Source organism: Podarcis muralis, chromosome 11 (assembly GCF_964188315.1).
Source record: "Podarcis muralis chromosome 11, rPodMur119.hap1.1, whole genome shotgun sequence".
Classification (NCBI taxonomy): Eukaryota; Metazoa; Chordata; class Lepidosauria; order Squamata; family Lacertidae; genus Podarcis; species Podarcis muralis.
Window position 1 is genome coordinate 46,051,165 of NC_135665.1, and position 17,282 is coordinate 46,068,446.

Here is a 17,282-nt window from a genome sequence, read left to right on the forward strand (position 1 = left end):
TTCGCTCTATAACACGCACCTGACCATAACACGCACATCATTTTTAGAGGAGGAAAACAAGGGAAAAAACATTCTGAATGAAACAGTGGATATATCATTTTTGTGTTTCATGCTGTGGCCACAGACATGTGATCTCAAGGCGAATTTGGGGTGACCCAATGCAAAAATCCTGAGAATTCCTGTGGATCCATGCTTTGTAAGCACATTTTTGCACCATTGCAGCCCCAGGCAACAGTGGGTGCGTGATTTTTTTGGTGCAGGCTGTAGCCATGGACATGCTATGTGATCTGATGGTGAATTTGGGGTGTCCTAATGCAAAGATCCTGAGAATCCCTGTGGATCCATGCATTGTAACCACATTTTTGCACCATTGCAGCCCCAGGCAACAGTGGGCGGTGATTTTTTTGGTGCAGGCTGTAGCCATGGACATGCTATGTGATCTGATGGTGAATTTGGGGTGACCCAATGCAAAGATCCTGAGGATCCATGTGGATCCATGCATTGTAACCACATTTTTGCACCATTGCAGCCCCAGGCAACAGTGGGCGCGTGATTTTTTTGGTGCAAGCTGTAGCCATGGACATGCTATGTGATCTGATGGTGAATTTGGGGTGACCCAATGCAAAGATCCTGAGGATCCATATGGATCCATGCTTTTTAACCACGTTTTTGCACCATTGCAGCCCCAGGCAACAGTGGGTGCGTGATTTTGGGGGGGCAGGCTGTAGCCATGGACATGCTATGTGATCTGATGGTGAATTTGGGGTGACCCAATGCAAAGATCCTGAGGATCCATGTGGATCCATGCTTTTTAACCATGTTTTTGCACCATTGCAGCCCCAGGCAACAGTGGGTGCGTGATTTTTTTGGTGCAGGCTGTAGCCATGGACATGCTATGTGATCTGATGGTGAATTTGGGGTGACCCAATGCAAAGATCCTGAGGATCCATATGGATCCATGCTTTTTAACCACGTTTTTGCACTATTGCAGCCCCAGGCAACAGTGGGTGCGTGATTTGGGGGGGGGCAGGCTGTAGCCATGGACATGCTATGTGATCTGATGGTGAATTTGGGGTGACCCAATGCAAAGATCCTGAGGATCCATGTGGATCTATGCTTTGTAACCACATTTTAAGTGGGGAGCGAAGGAAAAACAAAGAAGGGTGAGGGGTGTGCAGAGAAGCAGCTGGCTAAGAATGCAGGAGAGGGATTTAACGGGAGGGAGGAAAGAAAGGCAAAAGTTTCCCCCACCCAAGCCAGCCATCTCTCTCTCTCTTTCTCTCTCTCTCTCCCTCCCCCCCTCTCTCTCCCTCTCCCCCAGCAGCACCGGAGCACAGAGAGGAATTAGAAGGAACGACTCTGCTTTCCCCTCTGCTTGCCTGGAGGGGAGGGGGTTTCCCTGCTCTTTGTTCTGTTTCAGCAAACACAGCAACGAAACAGAGGAGGGTGGGCAGTAAGACCCTGAGGCAGAATGCAGGAAAGCAGCCGCTTCCTCTTTTCAGGTTTCCCTTCTCCGTGAAGCGCGATTTGATTTTTGCCTGATTTTTCGGCTCCAGGGACCACACATTTGCTCTATAACACGCACAGACATTTCCCCTTCCTTTTTAGGAGAAAAAATCTGCGTGTTATAGAGGGAAAAATACGGTATATGTTAAATACTAACCAGCTACTCCTCAACAATCCTTCCCAATGTTTTATCATCTCTTATACTTCTTTTGTCCTTTCACTTCCCAAATAATCACCCACCTGCTACTTATAGAAAGCATTTTGACATCTATTGGCATCTTCAAGGCTTTTTTCTTCTGCATTATTTGTACCCTCAAGTATACTGGGGGAACTTGGTTCCTGGTGTGTCTCACAGGAATACAGTCAATTCCAGATGATCTAAAACATGGCATCCCAGTCTTCTTCATCTGCTGGTATTGATTTGTGTAGCTTTAGAAATATGAGATTTATCCTAGGCTTGCATCAGGTCAGATTAGAAAACAAACCAAGAACTTCCCTCCAAAAGGTGGGGAATAGTTTATCTTGCAATCCAGACCAACCATGCAAAGAAAGCCTACAAAGGCTGAAAGTCTCTCCCACCGAGGCCACTGAACTTCAAACCTCTTCCTTCTTTCCCTTAAAAGCCCCACTTACAGACTGGGTCAGTGATGGCACTGCAAATAGTTGTTGAGAGATGTGTCTTTTCTCTTCTTCCCTCTCCAGTGCTCAGGAGCAAGTGGGGCTTTCAAAGAAGAGGGTGTTTGGGCAGGATGAGGACTTGGATGATAGAGAATAAGCTTGGCATTCATCTTGAATTTTAATCAAAGGTGAAGGAGTTTCTGGAGTTCCCGATGCTCAACTCTTCTTTGAAATGAGCACTACAAGACCCCCAAAGCTCACATTTGACTGAAAGCCCGAAGATCATGCTTGATCTTAGGGCTCTTTTATCTGTTCTTCCTTGCAGTCATTTTACCATCACTCCCAATTGCCATTAATTGCTTTACAATGTTGAGGGCCAAAGGAAACCCACCGGTCTTTTACCAGTTCCAAAAGACTCGCTATAAGTCCCACGCAGCCAACAAGTGTGAGAACTGCCACTTCAGACTTTACTTCTCAGAGGTTAAACAACATATGTGATAAAAGAAACCTCCCACAATGAATAAAAATCATGCATTAAAAAAAAAAAAAAGAAACCTCCCACCCTTATAATAACCACGATGGAGCACAGAAAATAGCCACGTCAAAGAAAATAGAAAATCCAAAGTTTAGTCCCCAAAATATCAGTCCTCGGGCCTTGCCTTTGCTGAGTTCCCAGTTGATTCTGAAATCACACCTATCCCCTTACTTACTGATATCTATGTCCTGGCTGCAACCTTCATGTTTCTTACTATGCAAGAGCAGTCAGTGCAGTGCGATTGTGCTATGCAGCCACCTTCCCGAAAGCAGGGCAAGGAAGGCACAAGGTCAGACATGTGTTGGTGCAACAGTAGACTTTCCTCTGGTGTACCCACATAGTCCCAACCTCCTTGCCACCCAGCCACTGCACTTGTCCTGGTAAGCGGCAGCAACAATGTGGTGGGCAGAGTAGCAGGGTGGCACTGCCTACTGGCTACTACTCTTATATGAATGCATATCTTTAACCTCTGTTAAATTACACCTGGCCAAGTTCTAGGTATCATCAGTCATCCTTGATAGAAGTTGCATCAGTCAGCTGGAAGGGAGTCAGGAATGGATTGCCCTGACTAAGAACTGAATTATCATTGGTATAAGACACTGCTTTTCTCTCTCTCTTTTGCCTTTTGATAAGCCTTGGGGATTGTTGAACAGATCTTCTTCCATGGTTGAAGGAGCTTTCCACTGCCAAAGCCAAGCATTCCCACCTCTTCGGTGCTAAGGTTGTGTTCTGTCTGCCTTATTCAATGCATCACAAAATACAGACTTTGGTCATCTCAGCATTACCTGTAGAAATTCGATGGAAAATTATTGGAATTGGCTCTGTTGTAACTAATACATCTTCATCATTATCTGAACTGGAAACGTAGGTATTGTCTGTAAAAGGAAAAAGAAAAACAACAAATGAATTTAATGTGTATAAGGATTTAATGCACAAAGATCACATACACTCCCCAAGCACTCCATGCCACGCATCCATCATTTTAGGATAAAAACAGGCTCATCATTAAGCTTTCTGGTTCCTGCCCCCCAGCCCAGCAGTAGATACCCGCAATTCAAATCCTGAGCCCTAGAAACCCTGTAGGAGAAATTGCAGCCCAGCACTAGCTTTGACATACCAAAGTCAGAAAGCCAAACTGTGGGAAACAGCCTTTCCTTGCCTCTGATAAATACATGAGAAAAAGCATACTCAATAATCAGTTGTATAGATTTAGGCTGCAATCCATAACCCACTTAGTTGAGGCCTTAAACTACTTTTTTTTCTAGCTGTTCATTGATTTTCGGTCTCATCTGGAAACTAGAAAATGGTTCCCCACCACCACCTGAACCCATTTCTCTTTGATTTATTTGGTTTAAGCCCCCTTCAGGATATAATAAAACCTGAAACAAAGATACCCATTATTTTTGATTTACTTTATCTTGTCTCTACCAGGGCACACCTTGGTGCTGGCACACAGCCTTTGCAAAGGCACATGAACACACTGTTCAGGGGAGAAAATTCCACCCTTCCTGAGTTCAGTAAGTGAAGGATGGGGGCTCTCTATCTGCTGGCAATGAGGAGAAAGGAGGCTCAGGTCTCGGAATACCTCTTGCTAGTTTGCAGAGCCCAGACAGATTCTTAGTATAAGAGACAGTGCCTATGTCTGTCACCAGGCATTAGCTCGAGCAGTTATTCATTGGAACCTACTCTTTAAACTATAATGACTCCTAAAGGGCTCCTAAAAGAGTCAGTGTGCTATGTTGCATTGATTCTCAGTAATGGAACTTTTAGTTTCCACTATGTGTATTGTTAGCTTGCATGTGTGCTGTAAAGATTTTCCCCACGCACTCTGAAAAACATACTAAAGTTAAGTGGGGGCTGCTGGAGACTATCTCCTCAGCCATCATGCACCCCTGTCCCATGCACCAACTGCCCCCTCCCACTAGGAAAATTCCCTTCCACTCTAGCACCACACTGTGGCCTTTGATGGTTTCACTTAGCAAACCACTTCACCAGTGGCATACGAATCATAGCGACATGAGAGAGGCAAAGATTTGCGCAAAAGATCTGAGCCCCTCAAGCCTTTATGAAACATTGTCCGTGTGTTATCAAGTGAGACATGAAGATTAGAAACTCCCTTTAGCTTCTGAATGAGATCAGAGAATGGGCCCTTTAGTTACATTGGCAGTAGATTACCCCATCACTGATGGCTGTAGGCAGAGAAAATCTCTCTCTCTCTCTCTCTCTCTCTCTCTCTCTCTCTCTCTCTCTCTCACACACACACACACACACACACACACATTTAAACACATTCTCTCTCTCACAGCCTTTCACAAATTGGATTCCTTCATTCTCACCCTGCCTACAAACGAAGGCAGAAAAACAGAAATAACAGTGCAAATGAAGTGGCTAATGAAATGTGATTAGCACAAAGGTGATGCAGGGGCACAACGATGGTGTTTCAAATGCCTTCAGCGCAATCTTTTTTTAATATATATATAAAAAAACAGCAGCGGCACGGAAAGTAGCACTTTACCTGGATAATCCTCAGAGACGTGCACCGAATAGGATATGCTGTTGAAAAGAAAAAGGAAAGATAGATAAGGAAGACTGTAAGAAGCGGGGGTGGGGGTGGGGGTGGGATACGGTAATTGTACTGAACTGTCAATGTTTATTTATAGATTTCTGACAGCTCTGTAAGACTACTAGTGTGACAGCTTTCAGAGCATGCCATGCAAACAAATAAATAAATAACCAAACACAGTGCTAGCACTGCTTCCCCCTCCCCCACTAAAATTGTGCCACTCTAATCCAAAACCACATTTCAGGGAGGCGGGAAAAGAGAAAGAATGGAGATTGACTGCTCATGAGCTCAGAGTAGTATTTCTGCACCGTCTCTTCTCTCTTGTCTTTTTTATTTTTATTTCTAAAGGAAAACATATTAGGGCTGCAACCTACAAATCACTTACGAGCAAAGTCCCTGCAAAGATTTATGAATTCTTCCACGACTGCTCTCTTATAGCCTGCAGTCTGCAGTTACATGTACTGCAGCCTTTGGACCCAAACTTATGAGCGCAACTGGTGAAGGAGTAGCCTGTCCCTTCAATGACAACTATCATTCACTTACTGTCTTGGGTCTTTCTTTTTTTTAGGAAGTTGGGGAAATTAATCATCCTGCAAACTGTGCGACATGCTCTTCTTCCTGAAGGAACATGCCACGGCTTGTTCTTTATGCATTAGTCTCCAGAAAGCAACCCTATACGGAGTCAGATTATCAGTCTATCTAGCTCACTTTTGTCTACACCAAAATCTTCAGCCTTTTCAGACCCACCTTTAATCCAAACATGCATTTTTGGACCCATCTCTCTGTGTTTTTATAACTTGCCTTTGTAGGGTGGCAGTCTTGCTACTATGACTCATCATAGATAAGGCCATGATGAGTACTAACCCACCGGCTGAAAACCAAAGGTCTACAATGACTGCCAGCAGCTCTCTAGGATTTCAGACGAGTCTTCCTAGCCCTATCTGGAAATGTTGGGGAATGACCCTAAGACCTTCTGCATGCAAAAGAAGATCCATTGAGCTACAGCTTATCTCCTTAAGTCAGACTATTGGTCTACTGAACTCAGTATTATCCATCCTCATTAGCAATATCTCCCGCTCTTCACCATACGGTCCTATGGCCAGTCACAACAGTATAATGCACATTTATAAAAAGAAAACAATTACAGTTATTAAAAAAAAGATAAGTAAAGCAAGTGAAACCATTCCAGCCAGAACAGAACAGTATAGGTTCAGCAAAAGGGGTGCATCCCATAAAACAATGATGGACTCCACTTTCAGTCCATTATTTGAAGTCTGGCCACTGGTCAGTATTGTGTTTAAATGGCACTGGGCAATATTAAAAGTGGTGATTAACCTGCAATGCCACATTCATTGCAGCATCTGATACTACAACCAATGACCATGTGTGTGCGAATTTTCTCACCAACTGGTGCCACAGTAGCTAAAGTTGGATCTGAATCCTGGCAAAATTACTCTAGCCTCAGACTTTTAAAGGGGGAGACTGAGCATCGCTGTCTACCCTCCCATACATTAAGAGTATGTCTGGCTTTTACCATGGGACACAAAGGATGTACTAGGCTGTGGGTACCATGTAAAGGAATATGTTCACAACTGTGTTCATCATACTTCAGAATCCAGAATTGCATAAAACACAACATGAATTACATTTGTACAAAGCTATGCATAAACCAATGGAATGTAATCAAAGGTGCAAATTGTGAAAAAAATATTGTAATTATTGTAATTCAGGCATCACAATAAATCACACTGAAGTGTGATAAGAAGCCACAATGAGTTGTGGGCTTACAACCCCCACCCCCTTCCCTTCTTCTTCTGGTGCAGCTGCAAAGAACTTTTAATTTCAATTAACCATTGTTTAGCATTACATCTAAACCTTAAACTGTGGTTCATGTCAACTATGGGCTGCTTTGACTTGCCAGCTCCATAACCAATGCTTTGAAATTGACTTGTTTCCAACAAACCATACTTTCCAACAAACAAATTGCCATGTCCAGTTGACACAACAAACTAGAATCATAGAATCATAGAATCATAGAATCATAGAATCATAGAGTTGGAAGAGACCACAAGGGCCATCGAGTCCAACCCCCTGCCAAGCAGGAAACACCATCAGAGCACTCCTGACATATGGTTGTCAAGCCTCTGCTTAAAGACCTCCAAAGAAGGAGACTCCACCACACTCCTTGGCAGCAAATTCCACTGTCGAACAGCTCTTACTGTCAGGAAGTTCTTCCTAATGTTTAGGTGGAATCTTCTTTCTTGTAGTTTGGATCCATTGCTCCGTGTCCGCTTCTCTGGAGCAGCAGAAAACAACCTTTCTCCCTCCTCTATGTGACATCCTTTTATATATTTGAACATGGCTATCATATCACCCCTTAACCTCCTCTTCTCCAGGCTAAACATGCCCAGCTCCCAAAGGTGGAAACTAAACTCCCATCTTCCTCCACATAGCCAAGCCAAAAGTGGGAGGGGATGAGCACATGAACCCAGAGGTGCTTGAGAGAGAACTTTAAATAAAATAAACGATCCATTACTGGTGCTTTAAGAATATTCAGTAATTTTAGAAATACTAATTAAAAAAATGTTCCTGGTGCCAGGAAAAATGCCCACTCTCATTGGAGAAGATTTATAAAAATGTAGAGGGTAACATTAAATCAATGGATGACCTCTTTGCTAAAATTTGCAGCAACTATTCCAGGTAATGCAAACAGAAGAGTCTGTGAAATTGATGGCATGAGCTCAGTCTCGCCTAAAACTGCTGACTCTTTCTGCATGGGTACTTGTACAGCTGTTGGGTGCCACCATTTCTTATTTTTGCACTAGTTCAGTCTTCTTACTGCTTAGTAGGAAGACTGTGTGCACCGCTTGTTTTGGTGCCTATGAAAAGCTTAAATAATTATTTACATTAAATATTAAACAAATGTCATAATGTCCCCCAAGTAGACTCTGCCGTTTCAGCACCTTGTGAAAATGATAGGTGCTTGCTTTGATCTATTTTGCTTTAAGAGGAAGAGTTCTTGGGGGGGGGGGAAGCTTCCCTTGCCCCACTTATTATTCTAAATCAACAATGGATCCAATATTTTAAGGGTCTTATAATATGAACATAGAAAGATGACTTATATCAAGTCAGACCACAGGTCCATCAAGCTCTCCATAATTTCAGCTGGACGTATTTCTCAGCTCTACCTAGACACATGTGTATTCAGAAGCTGTTTCCATCACAGGAGGTAGGGTATTTCTATCACTGCTGGTAGCCTTGTTCTCCATAAATTTCTCTAATCCTCTTTCAAAGCCATCCAAGTAATCTGCCAATTCATAGCAAGTCAAGTGTCAACAATGGAAACACCAAAGAATAGAAGGAATGGAACCAGTGGGAATTTGGTTCCAGCAGAGGGGGAAGAAGTGAAGAAGGGACATGTCAAGCACCACTCCTCCATTTGATAGTGATGAGATAAGAAAAGGTGGTGGTCCACCAAGAAAAAGCAAGTCATAGAATTGTAGAGTTGAAAGGGACACCAAGGGATACCTAGTCCAACCCCCTGCAATGCAAGAATCTCAGCTAAAGCATCTATGACAGATAGCCATCCACCCTCTGCTTAAAAGCCTCCAAAGAAGGAGAGTCCACAACTCTGATCAAAATAGGGATCATCAAAGAAACAAAGTTTGAGAACCACTGATCTAGGACAAGTAATTTTTCCTTCACCTTTGAGCATACTTTTGTATGAGTGATACAGAATAGGTGGATAGAGATACTGGGTACTATCCAGTATTATTCAAACTGAAAGAGTATGCCAGCTGAAATCAATTGCTGTAAGCAACTTGAATTCTTGGAGTTGGATGGGTTTACTCTAGTAATGGGTGTCACTCCCAGTATGGTTTCGAGCACAATTCAGAGTGTTGGTGCTGACCTTTAAAGCCCGAAACGGCCTCGGCTCAGTATACCTGAAGGAGCGTCCCCACCCCCATCATTCACTGAGATCCAGTTCTGAGGGCCTTCTGGTGGTTTCCTCACTGCAAGAAGTGAGGTTACAGGGAACCAGGCAGAGGGCCTTCTCAGTAGTGGTGCCCACGATGTGGAACGCCCTCCTATCAGATGTCAAGGAAATAAACAACTATCTGACTTTTAGAAGACATCTGAAGCCAGCCCTGTTTAGGGACATTTTTAATGTTTAATGCTGTATTGTGTTTTTAATATTCAGTTGGGAGCCGCCCAGAGTGGCTGGGGAAACCCAGCCAGATGAGCAGGGTATAAATATATTATTATTATTATTATTATTATTATTATTATTATTATTATTATTATTATTATTATTATTATTATTACTCATAGTCAGTGCAGAGCAGCTAAAATAGAAAATAGAAAAATAAAATAGAAAATATTGAACTGGATGACTCTACTATTGTTTCTGGAGAAAGATGCAATAATTCAGTGAAATATAAAGGTGTGGGGGGTGCTTTTCTGGCCCAGATCATTTTTGCACTTATTGTTACTGGAAATCAGTAAATTAATGATGTGTTGCAGATATCCTGAAGTGGAATCTTGCATGATGAACAGTGTGATTTATATATAGCCTCTAGCTTATCCCATAGTCACTGCATAGACAAAAACTTTCCAGTGGCTCAAGGTCTCTCAAGTGTGATGTCACAGCTACTGCCTACAAGGTGCTGAGAAGCTGCCTTATGAGAACCTGGACAAGGGGTGCAGCAATATATGCTCTGTAATACCTAGACTGCCCATAAGCAAATTTGTCATTCTTTGGGCTGGCAAGCTAAACCACAGATACATGATACATGAGCAAGAAGCCAGTCGTGCGTTGAAAATTTTTCGGCCCCCTCCTTTGCTACAGTGCCTCTTGGTGGAACACAGATGCTGAGTCAAAGGTACTGAACATTTGCATTTTTCACTAAGAATAATTCTCACAGTTAGCTTGTCCATGTGACTCAACCACAAGTGAACTAAATGGCAAGTATCACTTGTAAATTGATGCTTGAATTAACTTGCCATGCAAATGGACCGGTGGCAAGCTTCTGCTGCACAGCCACCTCTGCTTTGCAAAGTTTCCACTACAAAAGAAGCTCACAGCAATTCCACTTCTAAGATGCTGTTTATAGCCTCACTGCTAACAGTCACTTGGATGAGAGCACCTTGGAAGGTCATATTCACTAGTCAAACCAATCTGGTAAAAAGTTTTCCTTACTTCTCAACAGTGGTGAAGGCTTCTCTAAAATTCTGGCCTCTCTCAAAGGAAGGATGAGCAATTGCTAGGGGGGAATCAAGATCTAGAAACATAAAGTTGGAAGCAACCTGAAAATTCAGCTAGACAAACCCCTTGCGTGTAGAGGTCCCCAGGGCCACCCCAATAACTCACACATCACACAGAAATTTTTGTTTAAGGTTTTTGGCATAATTTTGGCTACAACTTTATTAAAATACAAAAATGTGAGTGGTTGCTTAGGCATTGGTTGCGACTCTCTGCCCCCCCCCATGGGGGACAGACTGACATTCCGCACGCCTGCAAAAGTCAGAAAAGGGGAATACACTTGGGGGTAGCGAATGGAGCAGGGAACCTGCCCTCAGCCCTCCCCAAATGCAGCCAGGAGCTCTTGCAGTGGCCCGAGCCCCCTTGACAGGGTGGACAAGCAATAGTTAGCCCCTGATTCCTTTAATGGAATCCCTTGCAGCAGCAGCATTAGAGGGGCAGGCACAGCCAATCCATGCCCCTCAACCAACCAAACCATAAACCAATGCCTAACCACAACCTTACAAGTTGTGACGATTTGCTATGCAGTAGGCAAAAACCAAATGGCCCCAGCCAATCAGCCAGATGGACAAAATTTCTACCGGGCCCCTGCCCCAAGAGCAGACGACCCCATGACAGGCATAGCAAGGTCAAAGCGAACAGCCCTAAATATAGGGGGGTGGGACGGGCAATCCGATGCACGGGCGAAAAGAGGAAGCCCTAGCCTCGTGCAAGGAGTTTTAGCATTTCTGGCTGTCAATCAACAAATGGCAACATTAACTTCTTCCCAACAACAAGGGAAGCCCAATCGCATCAGTGGCCAACGATCAATTAGCCCGCCCCCAACTTTGGAGTGTCCTGGTGGCCCCCACCGCAACACATGCTCTCCATGAAGGAGAACATGCTTTGCCATATAAGTGGCTATCTAGCCTCTGCTTAAAAACCACCACCTTTTCCAGGTAATCTGCTCAACACTGTCCATCAGCTCAGGCCATCTAGCGAGACCTTTTTTTGCCCCAACCCAATTTTGTTTTTTTGTTTTTTTTGTTTTTTTTTATAATAAATTTTTATTAGTTTTCCATAAATAAAGAATAAACAAAACAAAAACATAGACATAAACAAATAAAACCATGACTTCCCCATACCACCCCTTTCCTGCATTCTTGTTTCAAGATTTTTTAGCAACCCTCTGATCTTAACTTAAATATATTTCATATATTTAACTTCAGTTAATTATTAATACAACTGTAGTTCTTTATCTCTTATAACTCTGAGCCCCTAATTTTCCAAATTACAACAGTTTTTAAGATAAACTTTGAATTTGTTCCAGTCTTCATCCACCGCCTCTTTCCCCCGGTCTCGAATTCTGCCAGTCATCTCTGCCAGTCCCATATAGTCGATCACCTTCGTCTGCCATTCTTCCAACGTGGGTAAATCTTGCGTCTTCCAATACTTTGCTAGAAGAATTCTTGCTGCTGTAGTGGCATACATAAAAAATGTCCTATCCTTCTTTGGCACCATTTGGCCCACCATACCCAAGAGAAAGGCCTCTGGTTTTTTAACAAACGTTCTCTTCAGAACTTTTTTTATTTCATTATAGATCATTTCCCAGAAAGCCTTAATCTTCGGGCAGGTCCACCAAAGGTGATAGAAGGTTCCCTCCGTTTCACTACACTTCCAACACTTGTTATTGGGCAAATGATAGATCTTTGCTAACTTAGCAGGAGTCATGTACCACCTGTAGATCATTTTCATAATGTTTTCTTTTAAGGCATTGCATGCCGTAAATTTAACACCAGTGGTCCATAACTGCTCCCAGTCTGCAAGTTCAATGTCATGCCCAATGTCCTGTGCCCATTTAATCATATTAGATTTCACCATTTCATCTTGAGTATTCCATTTCAACAGCAAGTTGTACATTCTTGACAAATTTTTAGTATTGGGTTCTAACAGTTCTGTTTCTAATTTTGACTTCTCCACTTGGAAGCCTTTCTTTCTGTCCTGTTTAAATACTTCATTTATCTGTCGATAATGTAACCAATCTCTCACCTTAAATTTCAGTTTCTCAAAACTCTGCAATTTTACATTTTCACCATCTTGTTCTATAATTTCACAATATTTAGGCCAATTAGAACCCATATTCAATTTTTTCACCTCTTTTGCTTCCATTGGTGACAACCACCTGGGGGTTTTGCTTTCAAACAGGTCTTTGTACTTAATCCAAACATTATAGAGAGCTTTCCTCACCATATGGTTCTTAAAACCTTTATGCAATTTTACCTTGTCATACCATATATATGCATGCCAACCAAATCTGTTGTCAAATCCTTCAAGGTCCAAAATGTCTGCATTCTCGAGGAGCAGCCAATCTTTCAACCAGCAAAACGCTGCTGATTCATAGTAGAGTCTTAAGTCCGGCAGGGCAAAACCCCCTCTATCTTTCGCATCTGTTAATGTCTTAAATTTTATTCTTGGCTTTTTGCCCTGCCAAACAAATTTCGATATGTCTTTCTGCCACCTCTTGAAACAGTCCATCTTGTCTATTATTTGTAATGTCTGAAACAGAAATAACATTCTAGGCAATACATTCATTTTGATAACAGCAATTCTGCCTAACAAGGAAAGTTTCAGCCTTGACCATATGTCTAAATCTTTCTTAACTTCTGTCCAACATTTTTCATAATTGTCTTTAAAAAGATTCACATTTTTCGATGTCAAATTCACCCCCAAGTACTTCACTTTTTTTGCTATCTCCAAACCTGTTTCCTTCTGGAATGTCTCTTTTTCTTCATTTGTTAGGTTTTTTTCCAAAACTTTAGTTTTTTGTTTGTTCAGCTTAAATCCTGCAACTTGACCAAATATCTCGATCAGTTCTAAAACTCTTTTTGTGCTAGTGATTGGCTGTTGTAAAGTCAAAACTAGGTCATCTGCAAATGCCCTTAATTTATACTCTCTCACTCCGACCTGAATTCCTTTAACCAACTGGTCCTTTCTAATCATATTTAACAAAACCTCCAGAACCAGTATAAAAAGTAGGGGGGAAATAGGACATCCCTGTCGTGTTCCTTTCTCTATGGCTATCTCTTCCGTTACCACATTGTTCACAATTAGCTTTGCCTTCTGCTCAGAATAAATTGCACCTATACCATTTTCAAAACCTTGGCCTACCCCCATCCCTTGGAGATTCTTTTTCATAAAACTCCAACAAATATTGTCAAAGGCTTTCTCCGCGTCCACAAAAATCAAAACCGCTTTTCTGTTAATGTTCATTTCCAACAGTTCCACAATGTCTATTATGTTCCTCACATTGTCAGACATGTGTCTACCCGGGAGAAAGCCAGATTGATCCTTATGAATCTCACCTGTCAATACTTTCTTCAGTCTTTTTGCTAAAATGTCTGCAAAAATTTTGTAATCCACATTTAATAATGATATCGGGCGGTAGTTCTTAACCTGGTTCTTTTCAGTCTCGGTCTTTGGTATAAGTGAGATAAAAGCCTCTTTCCACGTTTCAGGTGCCTTTTTCCCCTCCAATATTTCATTGCAAACTTCTTTTAGTGGTTGCACTAAACCTTCTCTCAAAGCTTTATAATATCTAGCCGTCAGTCCGTCTGGTCCTGGAGACTTTCCCAGTTGTGCCTTTTGAATGGCCTCCTCTATTTCCTGTTCTGTTATTTTCTCATTCAAAATCAACTTGCCCTGTTCTGGAATTTTCGGTAGTCCATAATTTTTAAGAAATTCTTCTATTTCTTGTTCATTTACTGGCCCTTGTGTGTATAATTTCCTAAAAAAACTTTGGAAACAGTTACTTATCTCATTTGGCTTATGAACATTCTTTCCCTCTATCTCCAAACAAGTAACTGTGTTCAATTTTTGTCTCTTTTTCAATTGCCATGCAAGGAGCTTCCCACACTTGTCTGCAGACTCAAAAGTCCTTTGTCTCATTTGTTTAATTTTCCATTCTATCTCTTGATTTGTCAGTTCCATATATTGCGTCTGATAATATTTTATTTCTCTCAAAATTTCTTGAGACTTTGGTTTTGACCTCAGTTTCTTTTCTCCTTCCTTCATTTTTTCTAAAATTCTTTCTTTCCTTTCATTTTGCTTTTTCCTCTTGATTGAATTCTGTTGTATCAGGAAGCCTCTCATCACGGCTTTACTTGCGTCCCAAATTGTTCTTTTTTCCACATCTGTTCTCAAATTTATCTCGAAGTAATCTTTCAATGTCTTTAGGGCCTTTATACAGAATTGTTCATCTCTAAATAGGGAGTCATTCATTCTCCATCTAAAGGATCCAGTTGTTGTCATTTTCATTTCCATCTTTACGGCATTATGGTCGGAGCAGGTTTTTGGGCAGATTTCTACTTTTTTAATCTTTGTAGCCATCACACTAGATACCCAGATTTGGTCGATTCTCGTCCATGTCATTTTAGATTCCGAGAAAAAAGTTCCCTCTCTCTCGAGAGGATTCTTTGTTCTCCAGATATCAATCAAGTCCATATTTTCCGTCATCTCGAAGAAAGTCTTTGGTAATCTTCCTTCTTTAGATATTGTCTGTCTTTGTGCCTTGTCCATATTTGTAGAAACCACTCCATTCATGTCCCCCATCATTATTATTTTGCAGTCGAGATAATCTAGTAAAGTCTCATGCAACTTCTTAAAAAATTCTGCCTTCCCATCATTTGGTGCATACACTCCAATTATCAAATATTTTTCCCCCTGGATCTGTACTTCAATTGCCAGGTATCTTCCTTCTTCATCCTTAAATTTTAGCTTTGGGTCCAATTTTTCCTTTGCATAAATCACTACTCCTCTCTTTTTTACTTTATCGGAAGATATAAATTCTTGTCCCAGTCTTTTGTTCACCAACAATTTTCTGTGTGCTCTAGTTATGTGAGTTTCCTGTAGACATATCAGATCCAGTTGTTCCCTTTTCAAAATGTGGAAAACCTGTCGTTTTTTTCTGGGATGGTTCAAACCATTGCAATTCCAGCTTAGAAGTTGCAGAGACATTTTGTTTGTTAGTTGTTTGATCCTCCGACTGCTCCAAGTTTTTCTTCCTCTTCAGTTGGCAATTGTGGTAGTCCAAATGATAGATTTGCAATGTCCGTTAGCCCTCCTCCTTCTGGTGTTAATCCTTGTCCTTCTCTTGCCGAGTCCACCGTACCTTTCTGTAGGTCCTCTAGGTTTCTCTCCAAAAAGTGCTCTTTCTCCTGTACTGTTCTTATTCTTACTTTCTTCCCTTTGTAGTTAAAGGACAACCCCTGTGGGAATTCCCACCTGAAGGGTATGAAATTCTTCCTCAGCAAATTGGCAAGATCTCTATAAAAAGTCCTCACTTCCAAGATGTATTTAGGGATGTCCTTAAAGATTTGGACTTGAATGTTTCCAATCACCAAAGCTTTTTGATAGTGAAGGTTCAGTATCTTGTCTCTTTCCTCTTTGGTTCTAAAGGTGATCAGACAATCCCTTGACTTCTTGCTTTGCTTTCTACCAAGTCTGAAAGCAGTTGTTATCCCCACTTCATCTTCCTCCAGATCTCCTTGCCAGTTTTCCAGAATTGCCTCTGTGAGAAATTCCGCCAGATTGTCCTCTTCTTTCTCTGGAACCTGTCTAAATTTCAGATTTCGTTCTTTCCGTTGTAATTCCAGTAAGGAGAGGGCCGCTTCATGCTCATTCACCTTTTTCTCAATCGGCACAAGTCTTTCCTGTGTCTCACCTGCGACAGATTTTGCACTCTCTGCAATTTTCCTTGTTTCTGAAGATTCCTGAATCAGTCTATTTATAGATTCTGTATTTGTTGCCACTGATGTGGTATTCAGATCCAATCTTGCTGTAAGTTCTGTCAATTTCTTTGAATTTTCTGCTGATTGCTTTGTTAAGGCCTCAAGGGATTGATTTATTTTAAGCAGTGCCTGTGTCATAGGTTCCATTGATGCTGCTGTCACACTGTCTGGTGCAGGCACTGTGTTGCCAGAGATTGAGCCTCTTTTCTTTTGTGTTAGTTTAGCTTTAGATCTGGTTCTTATCTCCTCTGCCGTGCCACTCATATCCCAAGGCCGTTCTCACAGGAAAAACTTGCAATGGAAAATCCCAGTATTAATCAGTTACTTTACAATTTTTCCCTCTTAGCCCTCAAGAGGGAGCAGTTAAAAGTTTCCAAGTTAGAAACAACAAAGAGACAGAAAGCCGGATGTAGAAAATCTCAAGTCCGCCATTAAAGTTGAAAAACTTTTTCTCCAATTTAAATTTGGTTAGTCCAATATCAGTAACAAAGTCCCATTTAAATCTTAAATGTCTTAAAATTTTTCCACCATTTAAGGTATAGTCTATATCCACTTCAAAGCTGTTTTAAAGAACAGTTTTCCCGGTGTTAAGTCCTGGCAGGTCGTCCCGGGGATCAGAGCAGTGAAAAACTTTGTTTCCCTTTAAATTAAAAGTATCTTCACAAGACTGTCTTTTTTTCCCCCTTCTCCTGCCAATCTGGAAGGGAGAGATACTTTTGACAGCTCAGGTTTGACAGTTCGCAACTAAGTTTCTAATAACTGCAGCGAGGTCTTTCGTTGCTTTAAATTCCTGCAGTCCGGGGGGGGCAGACTTCCTTATTTTTTGCCCTCCCGTTTTCAGCCAAATTTTCAATTTTTAAAGGTTCCTAATTTTTTTTTCCCTTCTTACTCACGGGAATCCAGTCCAGATTTTCTTTTCAGGAAGGAATCGGCGCTCTCCGCTAATGGCGACGCGGCTTCACTCCGCAGGCTGGGTAGCGACTCTCAGCACCGCGCTCACTCCCGATGCCGCTCCGGAGCCTTTAAAAAGGC

The 17,282-nt window shown here is 41.8% G+C and overlaps 1 protein-coding gene across 8 annotated transcripts in view; it reads right to left on the minus strand.

Annotated features, from left to right (window-relative positions):
* The window catches only part of PARP8 (poly(ADP-ribose) polymerase family member 8), a 191,982-nt gene that overhangs the window by 90,130 nt on the left and 84,570 nt on the right, over positions 1-17,282 (minus strand). For all 8 annotated transcript variants that reach the window (XM_077936391.1, XM_077936390.1, XM_077936394.1 and 5 more), the window contains 2 exons: positions 5,175-5,212; positions 3,445-3,534 (listed from right to left, as the gene is read on the minus strand). In XM_077936391.1, coding sequence (XP_077792517.1) covers positions 3,445-3,534; positions 5,175-5,212 — 128 coding nt within the window. The remainder of the gene's footprint in view (positions 1-3,444; positions 3,535-5,174; positions 5,213-17,282) is intronic.